General features: G+C 44.9%; 1 protein-coding gene across 1 annotated transcript; it reads left to right on the top strand.

Annotated features, from left to right (window-relative positions):
* Positions 1-11202: 11202 nt before the first annotated feature.
* Positions 11203-14562, top strand: LOC123478399 (cell adhesion molecule CEACAM21). The gene is made up of 3 exons (XM_045185369.2): positions 11203-11334; positions 12174-12527; positions 14282-14562. The coding sequence occupies exons 1-3, from the start codon at positions 11271-11273 to the stop codon at positions 14560-14562; spliced, it is 699 nt and encodes a 232-aa protein (XP_045041304.2). The 5' UTR covers positions 11203-11270.
* Positions 14563-14883: the final 321 nt, after the last annotated feature.

The raw sequence follows: 14883 nt of genomic DNA, 5'->3' as shown, positions 1-14883 counted from the left end.
GGGTTTGTGGCAACTCTGGAAGTGACGGCCCCTTGGAGCTCAGCCCATAAGCAGCCCACTTAAACCTACCACACAACATACTAAAGATTTGATCAGAATTTGCAAATATGCAAACTAAAATTAGTGTGGGAAATCATGCCTGAAAGACTGAAAACTCAGCCGCAGCCCCCCATTACTCCTTCTGCAGACAGGCAATAAATAGGAAGACCTTACTTGCAAGTACTTACAGAAATAGGAGGATTTCATGAAAATAGATATCAGTTTGTGATGGCCAATTAAAACTCTTTTGACACCTAATTAATATTTTGCATGCAATATTAGATAAAAATAGGTCTAAAATTTAACTCAACAAATGACAAGCATATATTTATTGGAAATTAGAAGCTTCTAAGTGGCATACCGATGGTTTTATTTAAAGTTAATAAAAACTATTAGAGTCTATGAACTAACAGAGGCCTCTGTAGCTAATAAACGCAGCGCACCTTCCTTCTCCTTCTACGGTTCAATTGTGTACCCTTTGCTATCTCAGGTTACGTGTCTGGATTCACCCTCTTTTTTTCTTTTTTTCTCCTTCTTTATTTCCTTTATATCTACTCGCTACCACTCCTTAGTAAACTGTAAGAAAGTGAGAATAGAAATTTAGACAAGAATAATCCAGGAATTCTGGCAGCTCCCTTGAGGGAAAAGCCAGTCCCAGGCAGGGGGAGCCAGTGATTATATATATTCCAAAAACTACAATAGAATTTAAAATCTATCTAAGGATTTCATCTATTTTCTCTGGGACACTGATTAGTTTACAAAATAATAACAATCTGACTGTTAGAATATATCCCTGGCTATTCTGACCTATTCCAAATAAATTTCTCTGGGAAACTCCTAGAGAATTCCGTTCACCCTAAAAAAGATGATAGAAAACTGAAATAAGATTTAGGAAGAAAAAAAAACCAGAAGCAAGCATATGGTTGCTCTGAGGACTATAAGGGTGTTTTCACCTTGCAAATAGTTAAAAAATGAAAATTACCACAGTAGGGAAATTACTAAGACTCTTGCAGGTACTGGGGCTACTTTTTCTGTTCTTAACCACGTCCGGCTAAGTTGTCTTCTTCCAAGGAGGAAAGCTTCCGTGCAAACGGTAGGGACAGCTAATCACCCAATGACTGTTCTTAAATCACAACCTGCCTCCTCCAACTATTAAAGGTGAGGAGGCAACATATGTATTTACTGGTCTAATCAGCCTCACTTCACCTACTAAAGGGAGATTTTTTTTAAACCATGGCGCCCATATATATTTTTTTTCCTGGAAACATGAAGTATATTGAGAACTAAATGTTTCGGATACGGAACCAAGTAGGGAAATAATAACTATCAAGGAGCTTCCTCAAGAAGAAAGCAGTATTGAGACTGGCTGTTACTTGCAGGATGCACAATGCAACTGAGAGCTCTTTCCAGTACAGATACTGGCGAGACCAACCAGCCCCTCCTGTTAAAATAACTACTGATAGTACTCGGCCTCTGCCTAATATTTGCCATTCTCCTGTAAGGCCTGTAATGTCAATGTAATGTTATCTCCTGTAATGTCAAATTTCCTAGAGACCCCGCTCTAATTCACAATGTAGATGCTGTACGTTTATCCTCTAGAAAATATCAGACTTTCACAGGACACAATTAACCTATTATAACAGAAACCAAATATAAAAGAATGGAGATTTGTACATGAACTCAAAGCTATTAATGAAATAGTTATTCCCAAACATCTTGTTTCAAATCCAAATGCCTTGTTATCAGCCACTTCTGTGGACTGTGAATGTTTTGCAGTAATAGACTTATGTAGTGCCTTGTTCAGCATTTCAGTAAAAAAAAAAAGTCAACCTCTCTTTGCCCTCACTAGGAAAGATTGCCAATTTACTTAGATTGAAATGCACCGGGGATGTAGAGTGAGTCCCAACTATTTCCCCCAGACATTGATAGCTGGTTTAAATAATGTTAAATTTCCTAGAGACCCCACTCTAATTCACTATGTAGATGCTTTACATTTATCCTCTAGAAAATATCAGACTTTCAAAGAACACAATTAACCTATTATAACAGCTAGGTACAAAAGCACATCAGTTCTCAAAAAACAAGCTTTAACTTTGTTAACTCAAAATATCTCGGCCATTTCATAGCTAAAGATGGGTACTCATTAATCTTCAAAGACTCAAAGGAAGGTTACTTTTTCCTTTTTTTTTTTTTTATAAAAGGAAGCAACACAGAGGATCCTGGCTTTCACTGGATATTGTCACAACTGGATTCCAAAATTCTATTAATGCTCCAGGCTTCGTATGTTCTATTAAAGTCAAACTGGCCTGATTCATCTGTGGAACCCAAAAAGAAAACAAACTGTAAAATCTCTAAAGAAATATTTAAAGCTCCTGCTCTGCACACCTTAGGTACACACTTGCAAATTTGCTATACCAAAAAAATTTTTGGAAGTGTTAACTCAAAAAAATAGAAACCATCATAGACCTACGGGACACGACAGCCAGTGATTAGACGCAGTAGCCAAAGCGCCCCCCCCCCCCCCGCCATGACAGCCATCTCAGCGATCGATATATTACGCAAACAGACAGCAAGACAGTTACAGGCTCTCTGTTGTTTGTGTTCCTAAATTTGTTAAATCTCCACTGAGTTCCCATCACAATCAACAGTCCTGTCCGTTTCTTCCTCTCGGTACCTCATATTTTTCACTTGACGTAACGGTCTTGACGCGGTAACTCTGCTACCTTCCTTGCAGAATACAGACCTCCACGACTGCATTTTGCCCACCGATGTGCTTCTTGTTCCTAGGAATGGTTTACAGGAAGTCCTTGATGATGCTGACTTACTTGGTTTACACATGGACCTGTGACAGATGAACAGGGGTGGAACCAAGCTGGATGTGCAATAACCTCTATGATGGACATAAATGAAAGTATTTATTTACCCGAATAGTAAATGCCCAACAAGCTAAATTAATTTTTCTAACTTGGGTTTGTCAGTTGGCCAAAAAACAAATAGCTAATATTTGCACTCATAGTAACTATGCCCTTGGCGTTGCTCACAGCTCTGGAATGCTGTGGATGGAGCGAGGCTTCTGAACACTCTCAGGGAAGTACTTTAAGAATATAAAAGAAGAGGCAGATTTATTAGATATTATACAGATATTGAAACAATTGGCAATTATTAGCATTTCAGGACATTCTAAAGCTGCCACCATAGAAGCAAAAGAAAAATAGCTGATGATGAAGCTAGAGAAGGAGTATTAAACAGCCAAATTATTTTGGCCTGAGAATGCTTGTTTCCTCCTATTCAATCAATAAAAGACTCTCCTTCACAGCTCCAATGGACCGGTGCAGAAAAAGAGAATGAGGAGATGGCATCAAAAATGGGGATTTTGAACCAGACAAACAGATATGTTCTTAATCGAAAACCAGTCTTATCTATGGGGACTCAGTTACTTGTACTTTAACATGTACGTGAGCTAGAACATTGAGTTTCTTAAATGTGATTTCATAGAGTAGACAGTATTACTGGGAACCTCCTATGATAGGCAGCGGGTAAGGTGTGAGGCACACGTCCTGTCCAAATATAACCCAGGAATATCATTCAAGGGTCCCAGATACATTTCCTACTTTCTTCAGAACCACTTGAGGTATTTCAGTTGAAGTTTATTTAAATGCCACCATCTCAAGAACACAAGTGTATATTAGTTATAATAATTTGTATGTTTTTCTCACTGGATTGAGGCATTTTGTTGCAGGAGAGCAACAGGCTTAACAAAGGTAAACTATTATTGGGAAAAATTAACCCCAGTTGGGGAACTCCCCCTGAGTTACAGTGACCGAGGGACTCGTTTCACTGGGCAAATAATGCAATGCGTTTCTACTCTTTGTCTGATTTACAATATTTTCATTGTGCCTTCCACCCCAGTTTTCTGCATTGGAGAAACAGACAAAAGATACAATTAAAGCTCGACCAAATACATTTTCGGAAGTTTTAATCCCACTTGGCCAAATACTCCTTAACCATGAGAACTACTTCTTTGGGTAAACACATAGCTTTCCCCCTTACTAACAGTCACTGGTCACCCTGTGCATCTAAACAAAGGGACACAGAGATCAGCCCTACTGAAAGGAAACGTTCTGCATTATTATCAAGAACTAATTCAACAGCTTGTAAGGACTGACAAATTAGTGATATTCATTTCACAAGTGCACCCCGAGGCAATGACAAAGACAAAGACCATGGTTTATTTCCTCTTTTGGAAGAGACATGAATAAAGACTCTCTCCAACATAGGAAGAAAGTACTTTATCAGGCGCCCAGCTGTGAATGAACATCAGCCTGTCTGACACCCGCCTCCACTCAGAGCAATCCAGCCGCTCTTTAATGACAAGAAGTCGCTGACAGGAGAGAGACGGCTCTCCCAGGACACTGACAAGACCTCTACCTACAAGTTGACACTGAACTTTATTAGTTCGATTGTCTTTACCTGTCTGCTAACTGGATGAGCAATTTAAGGCCAAACACAAGAGTTCCCCAGGATGAAAAGCCTCAAGTGCTTAGCAATGAGCACACCTGTGCAGGGTCTCGTCTGCAGGGTGGCCTGTCCCCTACTTGGCAAATCACTAGTCATGTACATCGGAACTTCTGCCCTGGCACCAAACAGTTAGTAGAGACCACGACCCTGCAAAGGCACACCTGAAAAAGCTGATGAATATTTTACTGAGATCTTCCCTCAAACCTCACCTAAAATCTTTGCCTTTTGAAACCAATAAAACTCCTCAAGACAAAGAAAGCAGCATGAATTTTTTTTGAGGCACACCTACTCAAATCTTCTTTCAAATAAATTTTTCTTCTCTTAAACTATAAGGAGACCCCACAAAACTTGCAAGCAGGGGAACAATGGGCACTGGCATCTTGTCCTAGGCCAGCCTGAACTTGTCCTCAAGGCTCCTTATCTGTGTGACTGCAGGAGGCTGAGAGCAGCCCCTCCTAGTCCCACCTCTTGCCCATAGTATTGTGAGACAGCCCCAGCAGCCCCACCCATCCAGTCTCTCTTCTGCCACTCTTTCTATTCTACACTCATCCCTATTTCAGTGCCCCTAGATTAATAAATTTACATTCAAAGTCACCCAGGCTTGTTTTGAGAAATTTTTCCTGCCCAAACTCAAGATCCCCCACCCTGCCTGTTGACTTTAGGCAAACTCACGCCGGGTTTGACCCCATTCCTGGGAATAGTTTGATATATAGACCTAATGCTATTGCAAAAAGAAAAAAAAGGACATGTGTGTGTACTTGGGATAAAAGTAAGTCGTTTGTCTTAATAAGTTGGTTATTTCTGAGTGAGTAAAAAGAGACAAACCAAGAAGATCAAAGAAAGTTGTAGAAGGTTACTGGAATAAAATATTAAAAAGGCAATTTTATCAATAAATGGCAGAACCTAATTATGTGAATGCCCTAACTCAGCAAGGGCTACTGACTATATTATTCAAACGGAAGCTGACATGGCTACAAACACGGCCTCCACGCCTCCTGCCGCAGCAGAGGAAATGTGCTTATGGAGTCTTACTGTCCTCGCCTGTGGAACCTTTAGATGGTCATTGTAGTTTCCAGCATTGTGTTCTCACAGCCTGGTCCCCAAATAGACCTTAAGGTGACAGCTTCCAAGTATACAACTAGCAGAAATCAGAGTAATAATGAATAGTTAATAATTAATAGCAAGTGGGCCATAGTAAATAAGACCCCACTTCCTGGTCAGATGGTTAAAACTGGATTGGTGTGTAGTGTGCCCTCAAACTATAAGTAAGTGTTATACAAAATATAAAACACAGAGAAATGAGACAGTGCAACCTAGTCTGTGAAAGCTTATAGGTTAGCAATGACCCAGAGTGTTTGTCTAATAAAGGCCCGTGGGACTGACTGCCTCCCATTTACCTGCTTTTCTCTTTTGAGAACATTCGGTTTTGACTTCCAACCAGGGTGAAGGTCTTGCTGCGTCACCAATGGTTTATCGTCCAGCAAGACAAACACTGACACTGAGTCTTCCTAAGAATCCCTTCCTAGCCCTTGAGACAACATTGTCTAACCGAAACATCAGTCGCCAGAGCATCCTTTAGATTGATTTATGACTAAAATGTGGAAGTGTGAGAAGCCACATAAGAGAAGCCACATAATGAAGCTGACAAGCTCAGGGGAGGCCTGCACGGTGGGACTTGGGAACTCAGAGACCTGAAGTAACCACAGAGGAGGGTCTGAAATTAAAACTTCTAACTAAAAGTGAGTCATGGTGGGTAGTCATGTCCTAGGTCACTACATTTTTATACAATTGTCAACATTTACCTTACTGAAGCTGCTTATTGTCTTTTTGCCTCTACCATAACATAACTTTAAACTGTCAGGGAAATTTCTTTTTTTCCAGACCCCTCACTGCACCAGAGCAGAGACCACAAAACTCCTCATTGTTATTGTTACCACGTTAATTGTCAACTATTAAGTACTCTGTACCATGGAATGTAAAAAAAGTATGTGTCTATTTGTTTTTCCTTTTACCCAATCCCAGAAATTTCTGTATTTTGCTTTCTCTTGCCTCCCTGATTATTGCCAGTGGATTTCATGGAACCCGTCAGGCCTCTGGCTTTGACTGTACTGTGTAAAATAATGTGCAAAACTGCCATCCTCCACGGAATTTTTCAAGCCATTGATATTTTGCTTCCTGGCAACTGTCGTCAATTTTGACTCAAAGAGACTCATAAAAATTCTTTGCGTGTGTAAACGTCTCTTATGTTGGCAGCTAAAATTCTAACCTTCTGACCAAGACCTGGTGTTTCTGCCAACCTGCCCTCTCTCCGCAGCCACCCAGACGCCTGCCAAGGACTGTCTCGACATGACAAAGGTGCTCCTCACCCTCAGCACATAGAACATTCCGAGTAGAACATTCCGAAGGTTTAGCTGCTCTTTTCTAAGAACCGGGGAAGAAGACCAAACGTCTTTTTGTGATATCACATGAGAAAACAGAGTCTTCTCGAGGCTAGGTCACTCTCCTAGAGGCACACAGCCTGCAAGTGAATTCAGACGGGCCGTGTATTGTCTGTGAGCAGTTGGCCTCTACGTTCAATTCCCTCCAGGTTTCCTCTTATATCAGAGGGACTGAAAGGTTAAAAACTACGGTTCCCCTATTCCTAGTGCCTGAAAACCCAGATGTGAGACAAATTCAGCCTCTGAGGTGCACTTGTGTTTAATTCAGAAACTGGAAGGGAGAAGGGTCATTATTTCTGCTACTGTGGTGATGGGTGGGTGGGCTGTGGCAGACGAAGCCTCCTGTGAAGAAGCAGGTGTTTGTTTACCTCTGGGTGGGGCTGCGGCCCTGCCACCTTGAGACCAGACTTCCAGGGTGACTCCCTCACTTCCACACTCTGGGTATTCAGGTGTGTACAAGCCCTAATTCACTGGGTTAAAGACCTTTCTGCGTAAGTGTTCACAGCAGCGTTACATGTAACAGCCCCAAATTGGAAACAACACAAATGTCTATGAAGGGTGAATGGACACGCACACTTAATGTATCCTTGGAAAGAGATAGGACTAATGGCTAAAAAGAAAGAACTACGTCAAAATAATCATGTAACCAAGTCAAGTAGCCAAACTCTGCCTAAAATTATATACTGTATCATTCAAACTTTGAAAATCCTAGACAATGAAAATAAATTTGTAATGACAGAAAGCAAATGAACTTTTCCTTAACACAGGGTGAGGAGGTGGAGAGGGGCCGAATGAAGAGATGACAAGAGGGCATGAAGAGGCTTTAAGAGGAAGGGATACGTTCATTAGCCTCATTGTGACAGCTTCTCTGGTGCAGGCCTCTGGAAAACTCAGTAAATGGGATGCTTTCAATATGTTCAGCTTATTATATTCAACTGTAACTCAATACATATGTTAAAATTACATATACACACATGAAAATGTTGCTTAAAGTGTATGTTGAATAGAAAATACAAAACTCAAAAAAGTACCTAACTCTAACATAACTTTTTCTTGCTCATTTTTCTGCTTGTCCAACAGAAGGTGGAAAGAGTTCTTCACAGCCTGGAGCCTTCCCTAGGGACTGCTGACCCCACCTCAGCAGCACCCACAGCCCAGCAGGGCCCCACCTCCCCAGTATCAGTCGTGCCACAGTCTTTCCCTCTCTCCACGCTCCCCACGGTGGGCTCCGTCTGCTCCTCCATCCAGCCAAGCATCAGCCCACGGCAGGCCAGTCCTCCGCAGGCAGATTTTTCATACACCCTCTGTTCTTCTAGGGGAAAATGCCACTAACTCTTCATGTCTCAGCCAAGAGGTCACCTTCTCAGAAGTGCTCTCTGGGACCCCCAGACCAGCAGAGGTACATGCTGTGTGTGCACAAGAAGTTGTTTTTTCTTCACGGCCCTTCCAAAGCTTATAATTAATCAATTAAAGCTGTGATTTCTATGAGAGCCTACCCTGTTACAAGGTAAACACAATAAGCACAGGGTCCACATATGTCTTATTTTCTTCAGAGTTTCCAGGGCTCGGCCAAGAGCCTGACACATGACAGACGCTCTGTAAACACACATTAAATCAATAAGGGAAACTGCCCATTGGAAGCCTGTCACTCTGTGTCACACTTGCAGTCAAATCATCTTCTTATAGACACAAAGGCACTGGTGTCAGCATGAGAGAAGGCCACCACATGCTTGGGGACATCCCAGAGTCAGGTCTTTACTTCCTGTACAGTCAGGAGGTGAGAAAAACCTCCTAACTGTGAAAGGTTGGACCACCTTTTATTCCCAGAAAATCACAGCCCTCCACAAGCCCACCGTGTGGGTTTTGTCTCATCACCTCAGGCCTGTGTCCTTCCTGCTCTCACAGACACCTGCCCTGACAGGAACTCTGGATCCTCAACCCCTGGCAGAGTTACTGCCAGGGGAGGAAAGAGCACACCCTGACCTTAAAGGAATCAAGGGATGACTTTTCATGCCCAGAGTCACTGGTCTGTGAGACGTCTGCCTGTTGCTTCTGAAGACATGTCACCAATTCATGATGTTCTGGGAACAAGAGAAACTTTTTGTACAATGTAGGACAGGAGAACCCAGAATCTGTGCTTGCTTCCATCTCAGAGGGGCTGAGGGTTTCACAAGAATCTCTCCTCCCCTCTAGACAATAACTAAGCTCTCACTGGGCTCGCCTTGCACTGGTCAGCATCCTGTGCAGCACTTGACGCTGGCGGCAGGTCTGCTCCTGACCTCCAGGGCACAACACTGAAACACACAAAAACACAGGAAATTCAAACATGAACCTGGCATTGGGTAAGAAGATGGAGTCTGATTTTCATCCCCTGCTTCAACAGGCTTTTCTCGTGCCCTCCCTCGTGCCTGCTCTGTCCCACCTGCTACTTCTACAGACTGTTAACAAAAGGGGGCTGTGCAGCAACCCTGACAAGCTCAGGGGGCCGCACGGCAGGCCTGACAAGCCTCACAGGACATTCTCATCAGTAATTTCTAACCGGGCAGGTGATGGCAGGTCACCATGTCCCAGGCCTGTAAACTTCATTAGCAAAGGTCAGTCTTTACCTTAACTGAGTTCTGGTCCCCGTTTTTATGACTCTTGGCAGCATAATTCTGACACATCAGAGTGACTGTTTTTGTGCAAGACCACCATTTGAAGGCACAGACTCTGGGACCAGTGTATGAGACCCCAGAATATTTCATGTTACCTGGTCATCTGCATAGCTTCTCTATGTCCAGTAAATATTAATTATTCTATACTCACCAATGTAAAAAAATTATGTTTCTCCATTTTTGACTTTTATCTAATTCTAAAGATTTCCTTGCCATGCTTTTCCTCACCTCCTAATGGATTCCATGCACCCTTTTTCATCTCCTGTGATTATAATGTATCAAATAAGATATAAAACTGTCATTCTTCACAGGATTCAAGATCTTGCTCTCAGGCATATGTAGTCAGTTTGGCTCAGATAAACCCATTAAATTGCCCCAGCTTTGAACATCACTTACTTTGACAGGGCCTGGGAACACCTCCTCTCTCAGGGGTTTCTGTGCTGCTCTCTGCCCCATGCCTGGCATCACCCATGGGCAAGGCGAGGTGACCACAGGAAAGCCTCCCAGGCAGAAACCAGAGGTTGTCCCAACGTTCAGGGAGCACGAGGACGGACCTGACAAACAGACATGGAGAGGAATGGTCTACCTGAACCCATCCCTCCATGACCAGGAAGCCCACAGGCACCTGACCTTCCACCACAGCCCTTTCTTTCTGGGACACGCAGGACATGTCCCACTTCATGCACAAAAACTGCAGGTCCTATAGAGACATCGGTTTTAGCTCTTTGTCCCTAAAAGCAAAAGCCAGTCTGGTGACAATGTGACATGGAAGAAGGGTCCTCTCTGCAGTCATCACCCAGCGTAGTGAGTGGGTCATCCTCTCAGGGACACAGGAGCCCCCAGCAGCCTTGCTATTGCAAGTGTACTTCACAGGCCAGGAATATTGCCGTCTCCTGGACGCATGCTACATGAAGAGTCACTGGCCCACAGCACCCCTGCCGAGTCAGAATCTGCAGTGTGACAGGGTCTGGACATTTCTCCTGCACACAGAGAGCAGGAGAAGTGGCTGTAACTTCATATCGAGAGATCTCATTTCGAGTGGGCATCTGCATTAGCTACACAGCGTGTGAAGGTGTCACCTGAGCATCACGATGTTTACTAAGTTTCACAGGTGACTCAGTGCACAGCAGCAATGACATCATTATGACAAGTTTTCTCCTCAAGTAGCTCAAGAACTTGTACTCTGAGGGGAAAAGGCCAATGTGAAACAGAGAGACTGAGAGAGAGGCTACGGGGCACCAGACAGGGAGCCGTGGGGAGCGCCTGAAAGCCAGGCAGCCCAGGTCTGTGATTCCGCAACACGGCGTGTGAGTGTGTGCCTGTGTGTCTGTGTGTGGTGTTCAGAGGACTCAGCAGTACCCAGAGAACCAAACCAAAAAAGGACAGTAAGCTGCTCAGAAGGCACAGGGTGGCAAACATGAGGGCAGAGAGTGGGAGGGTCCTGGGCACAGACCCCGCCCTCAGCCCACATGACGAAAGTAGCCCTCGTGCCCCAGAATAAAGCTCAGCACACTGGCAGGACACACAGCACACCCTGCCACTCCGGACAGAGGTGCCTGTGAGCCTCACAGAACCTCAGACTCTTCTTGGAGAGGCAGCCACAGAGCAGACAGCAGCCACCATGGGATCCCTCTCGGTCTCTACCCGCAGAGGACTGGTCCACTGGCAAGGGATCCTGCTGGTTGGTAAGTAGGAGACAATTCCTTGGGGTCTGCCGAAGAGACCAGGGCTCTGAGAAAAGAGGGAGGTCTTCTGTTTTGACTTGTAAGTATAATACAAAACAGCAGAGTAGGATGAGGAAGGGGACTCGGCCAGAGGAAAATCTCATAAGGTGGAAGTGGTGAGAGGCAGGAAAAGCTTAACTGCTGCTCATTTCCTATGATATTCATCGTTGAGGACTGAATTAGAAAAACTGATAATAATAATAACAATTTGTGTCAGGATTCCATATTAAAACAACCAGGGGTGCTAGGCTTGTCTTTCCCACCAGCCTCAGCTGCATGCTAGTACACCCCGCAAGGTCCAGGGCCCTGGGAAAGCACCGATTTACCCACAGGTATCTGTAGCCTGGTGCAGTCACTGGAGGCACAAGGTCAGACAAGACCCCGTTCATATGGAGCTCATGTTCTATACAAGAGAGAGGAAAGGAAAGATCTAGCTGTGATGTCAGTTACCCACAAATGCCGTGAAAAAAACAGAGCAGGGGCCGGTCACAAAGTGAAGACAGAGAGTAGTCATCAGAGGTGTCCTTCAAAGACACTCCTGAGTGGCAGTGTGGGTCTGAAGGCAGCGAGGAGGTGAGCCAGAGAAACACCTAGACAAGAATATTTGAAACAGAAAGTAGAACAGGTTCAGAGGTACTGAAGTAATGGGGCCATGCTGTTGACCTTGACCGTGAGAGACACACCCTCCCACGCAGACCGAGGCTGAGAGGTGGAGACACTTTTTCTGGATCCAGGCCCTCATCTTTTTTCAATCCCTATACATAGATCCAAATATTAATCCATTTATGCTTCTTTTCTAGTCTCAATATTAAACTACTGGTGCCCACCCAGCGCCGCCCAGTTCGCTATCGTGCTGATCGATGCTGCGGAAGGAACAAACACGAGCCTGTATCTCCAAGATACACCTCCCAATGTTACAAGTTTCGTCTGGTACAGGGGCATAGGGGCAAACCTCCACAATAAAATTGCAACTTTTGATGTAAACCAAAACACATATGAAAAAGGGCCTGCGTACAGTGGACGAGAGGAAATAATCCATAATGGATCCTTGCTGTTAACCAACGTCGCCCTGAATGACACAGGAAACTACACCGTCGTGGCCTACATGCGAGGTTCAGAGGGAGAAATAAGGTCTGGACAGCTTAATGTATACGGTGAGTCATTGCTCTCTGACCTCCGGGTGTTGGGTGGGATGAATTCTACTCACACACAGGACTGATAACCCAGGACTCTGCCTCCAGCCCCCTCTGCATCACGTCCCAGGTTGGGTTTTGGCATTTAATGCAGGGATATGCAGAGTGGAGACGGACTTCCTGAGATCTCGGTTCCCTTCCCTAATTCCAGCCCTGCAGACAGTCACTGCAGATGGAAGACCAGTCTGACGGGACGTATTCAGCGCAGGGAGACCAGTCTCAGTCCAGAACCCTGAGCTCCTTCCCATGACCTTGACATGACAAGCAACCCTGCAGGGCTCTGTCAAAGCCTGGTCTGAGGAGCCCCCAGAAATTCTCAAAGAGCTCACCTCAAGAGCCCCTCTCCGGGACCTTGGCTCCAGAGACCTTGGGGAGCCTGTATCAGGTTGGGTTTGACCTCCCAGGAAAGGCTAACTGGGTGGTGGTTTAATGGGTACTCAAGTCACAGGCTCCTGATGTGGTCACCCTTGAGGGTTCAGGTCCAAGAGCCACACCTTGGCAGAAATGGAGTTCAGTCCATCACCTGAGGCTGTGTGGAGAGCACAGCTGGACGATGCCGTTTAATATTAATTAGCTGACTGTCCTGGGGGACTTAGCAAAGTTCAGAAAAAGGTCAACATCCCCATTAAAAAAACCTGAGAAAAGAAAAGGCTCCTGGTAGCTCATCATTCACTAGGGACCAGCCCAGGGGATTCTCTCTTGGGTCGATCAATAACAGATGCTTCTGATTTCAGCTGCTCTCTATCCTACAATTTAGGTCAGGTACGGTCAATATTTTAGTTAATACACTGACAACCTGGCAGCCAAATATTTGTCCGCCTTCATTGAGAATAAACTGAGAGTCAGGGTGATACGGTCACTAAAGCAGAGTCTGAGAGACCATGAGCCTCTGATCAGAGTCACTCGAAGTCTGTCTGTGGCCACAGCTTTATCCTCTCCTCCACCCCCGGGCCTTAGGAGGTGTCTGTGGATTCCTAAACCAACCATTGGTTCAGATCCTTTCCAGTTAGGCGTCCTCAGCTCAGAGGAGTATATTCTGGTCTGGGGAGCGAAAGGAAACGAGAAATAATCTGTTTTCACTCTAGAAACAAATTACCTGCAATACGATCTGAGTCACTGCAAAGAACACCCAGGCCTCCCCCTCAGGCCGATGCGCACCTCCCTGCCCTGGACTCGAAATCACTTGTTTCCAGTTGTGGGGGTGTCACTCCCACTGGATATAAAGGAGAGGACTTTGTCTGCTCCCTCCCCACTCTACCCCTGAAACCAGCTCAGAGACCAAGTTGTCACAAATACTCGGTTGCCTCTGATTGATTAGGAAGAAATAAATGGTGATTTAATGAATGAATGAGTTAATTAATTAATGATCCAAAATCTCTTCAGAGCCTGGAACCTGGATGCAGAGTGCTTGGATTTATGGACGTAGGGCACAAGCTCTCTGTCCCTACAGGGACTAAGACCCTTGTCTCAGACCCTTTTCTGCTCTCCAGTGAAATAGGTCTTAGGCCTTGGGGTATAATAATAGTAATTTTCACATAAGGAAGAGTCAAGGTTTTCCAAATCTCTATCTCGTAGCTGCCTAACACAAACGGCCCACAAGGGCGAACTTCGCATAGCTCACTGTGGGCTGTGAGTGGCTGAGGTCTCTGAGGAAGCCGTGTGGCTCCACATCTCAAGCCCACTCTCAATGAGTTACTTCCTCTGTTTCTCCCCAGAGCTGGTGAAAGCGCCCACCCTCCTAGTCAGCAACAGCACAAGCACTGAGCATAAGGATGCTGTGGTCATGACCTGCTACTCGAATGCAGAGTCCGTCCAGTGGCTGTTCAACGGCAGGGATATTCAGCTCTCGGAGACAAGGAGGCTGTCCGAGGACCGCAGAAGCCTCACCATAGACCCCATACAGAGGGAGGATGTTGGCTATTACCACTGTAAAGCCTCCAACTCCATCAGTTATGCTCTAAGTTGGGCCCTTGAGCTGCATGTGCAGCATGACTGACCCTCCTCCCCTCTTCTTTGTTACTAAATCCTAAATAAAGTTTTTTGCATCATTATAACAGATTTGTTCTGAAGGCGAATATGTCTTAAAAGGTTTGCCCTGAGTCAATAAATACGTAACAATGTGAGTTGGCATTGTCAGTATCGCTGACCTAAGGTCACATTTCAGACCAACCCCCACCTCAGTTGGGTCTCATGGGTACCACGTCCACATCGCCAGTGATACCAAGTCCCTCAGAGAAGGCACAGTGGGAGGAGGTGATGAGCTTGCAGGAATCCAAGCTCTTTCCCTCCTCCAGGGAGAGTGTAGAAGGCACCAGGA

This window comes from Desmodus rotundus, chromosome 12, assembly GCF_022682495.2.
Source record: "Desmodus rotundus isolate HL8 chromosome 12, HLdesRot8A.1, whole genome shotgun sequence".
NCBI classification, from domain to species: domain Eukaryota; kingdom Metazoa; phylum Chordata; class Mammalia; order Chiroptera; family Phyllostomidae; genus Desmodus; species Desmodus rotundus.
The sequence above is the reverse complement of the archived record's forward strand: the minus strand, read 5'-3'. Positions and strand labels throughout refer to the sequence as shown.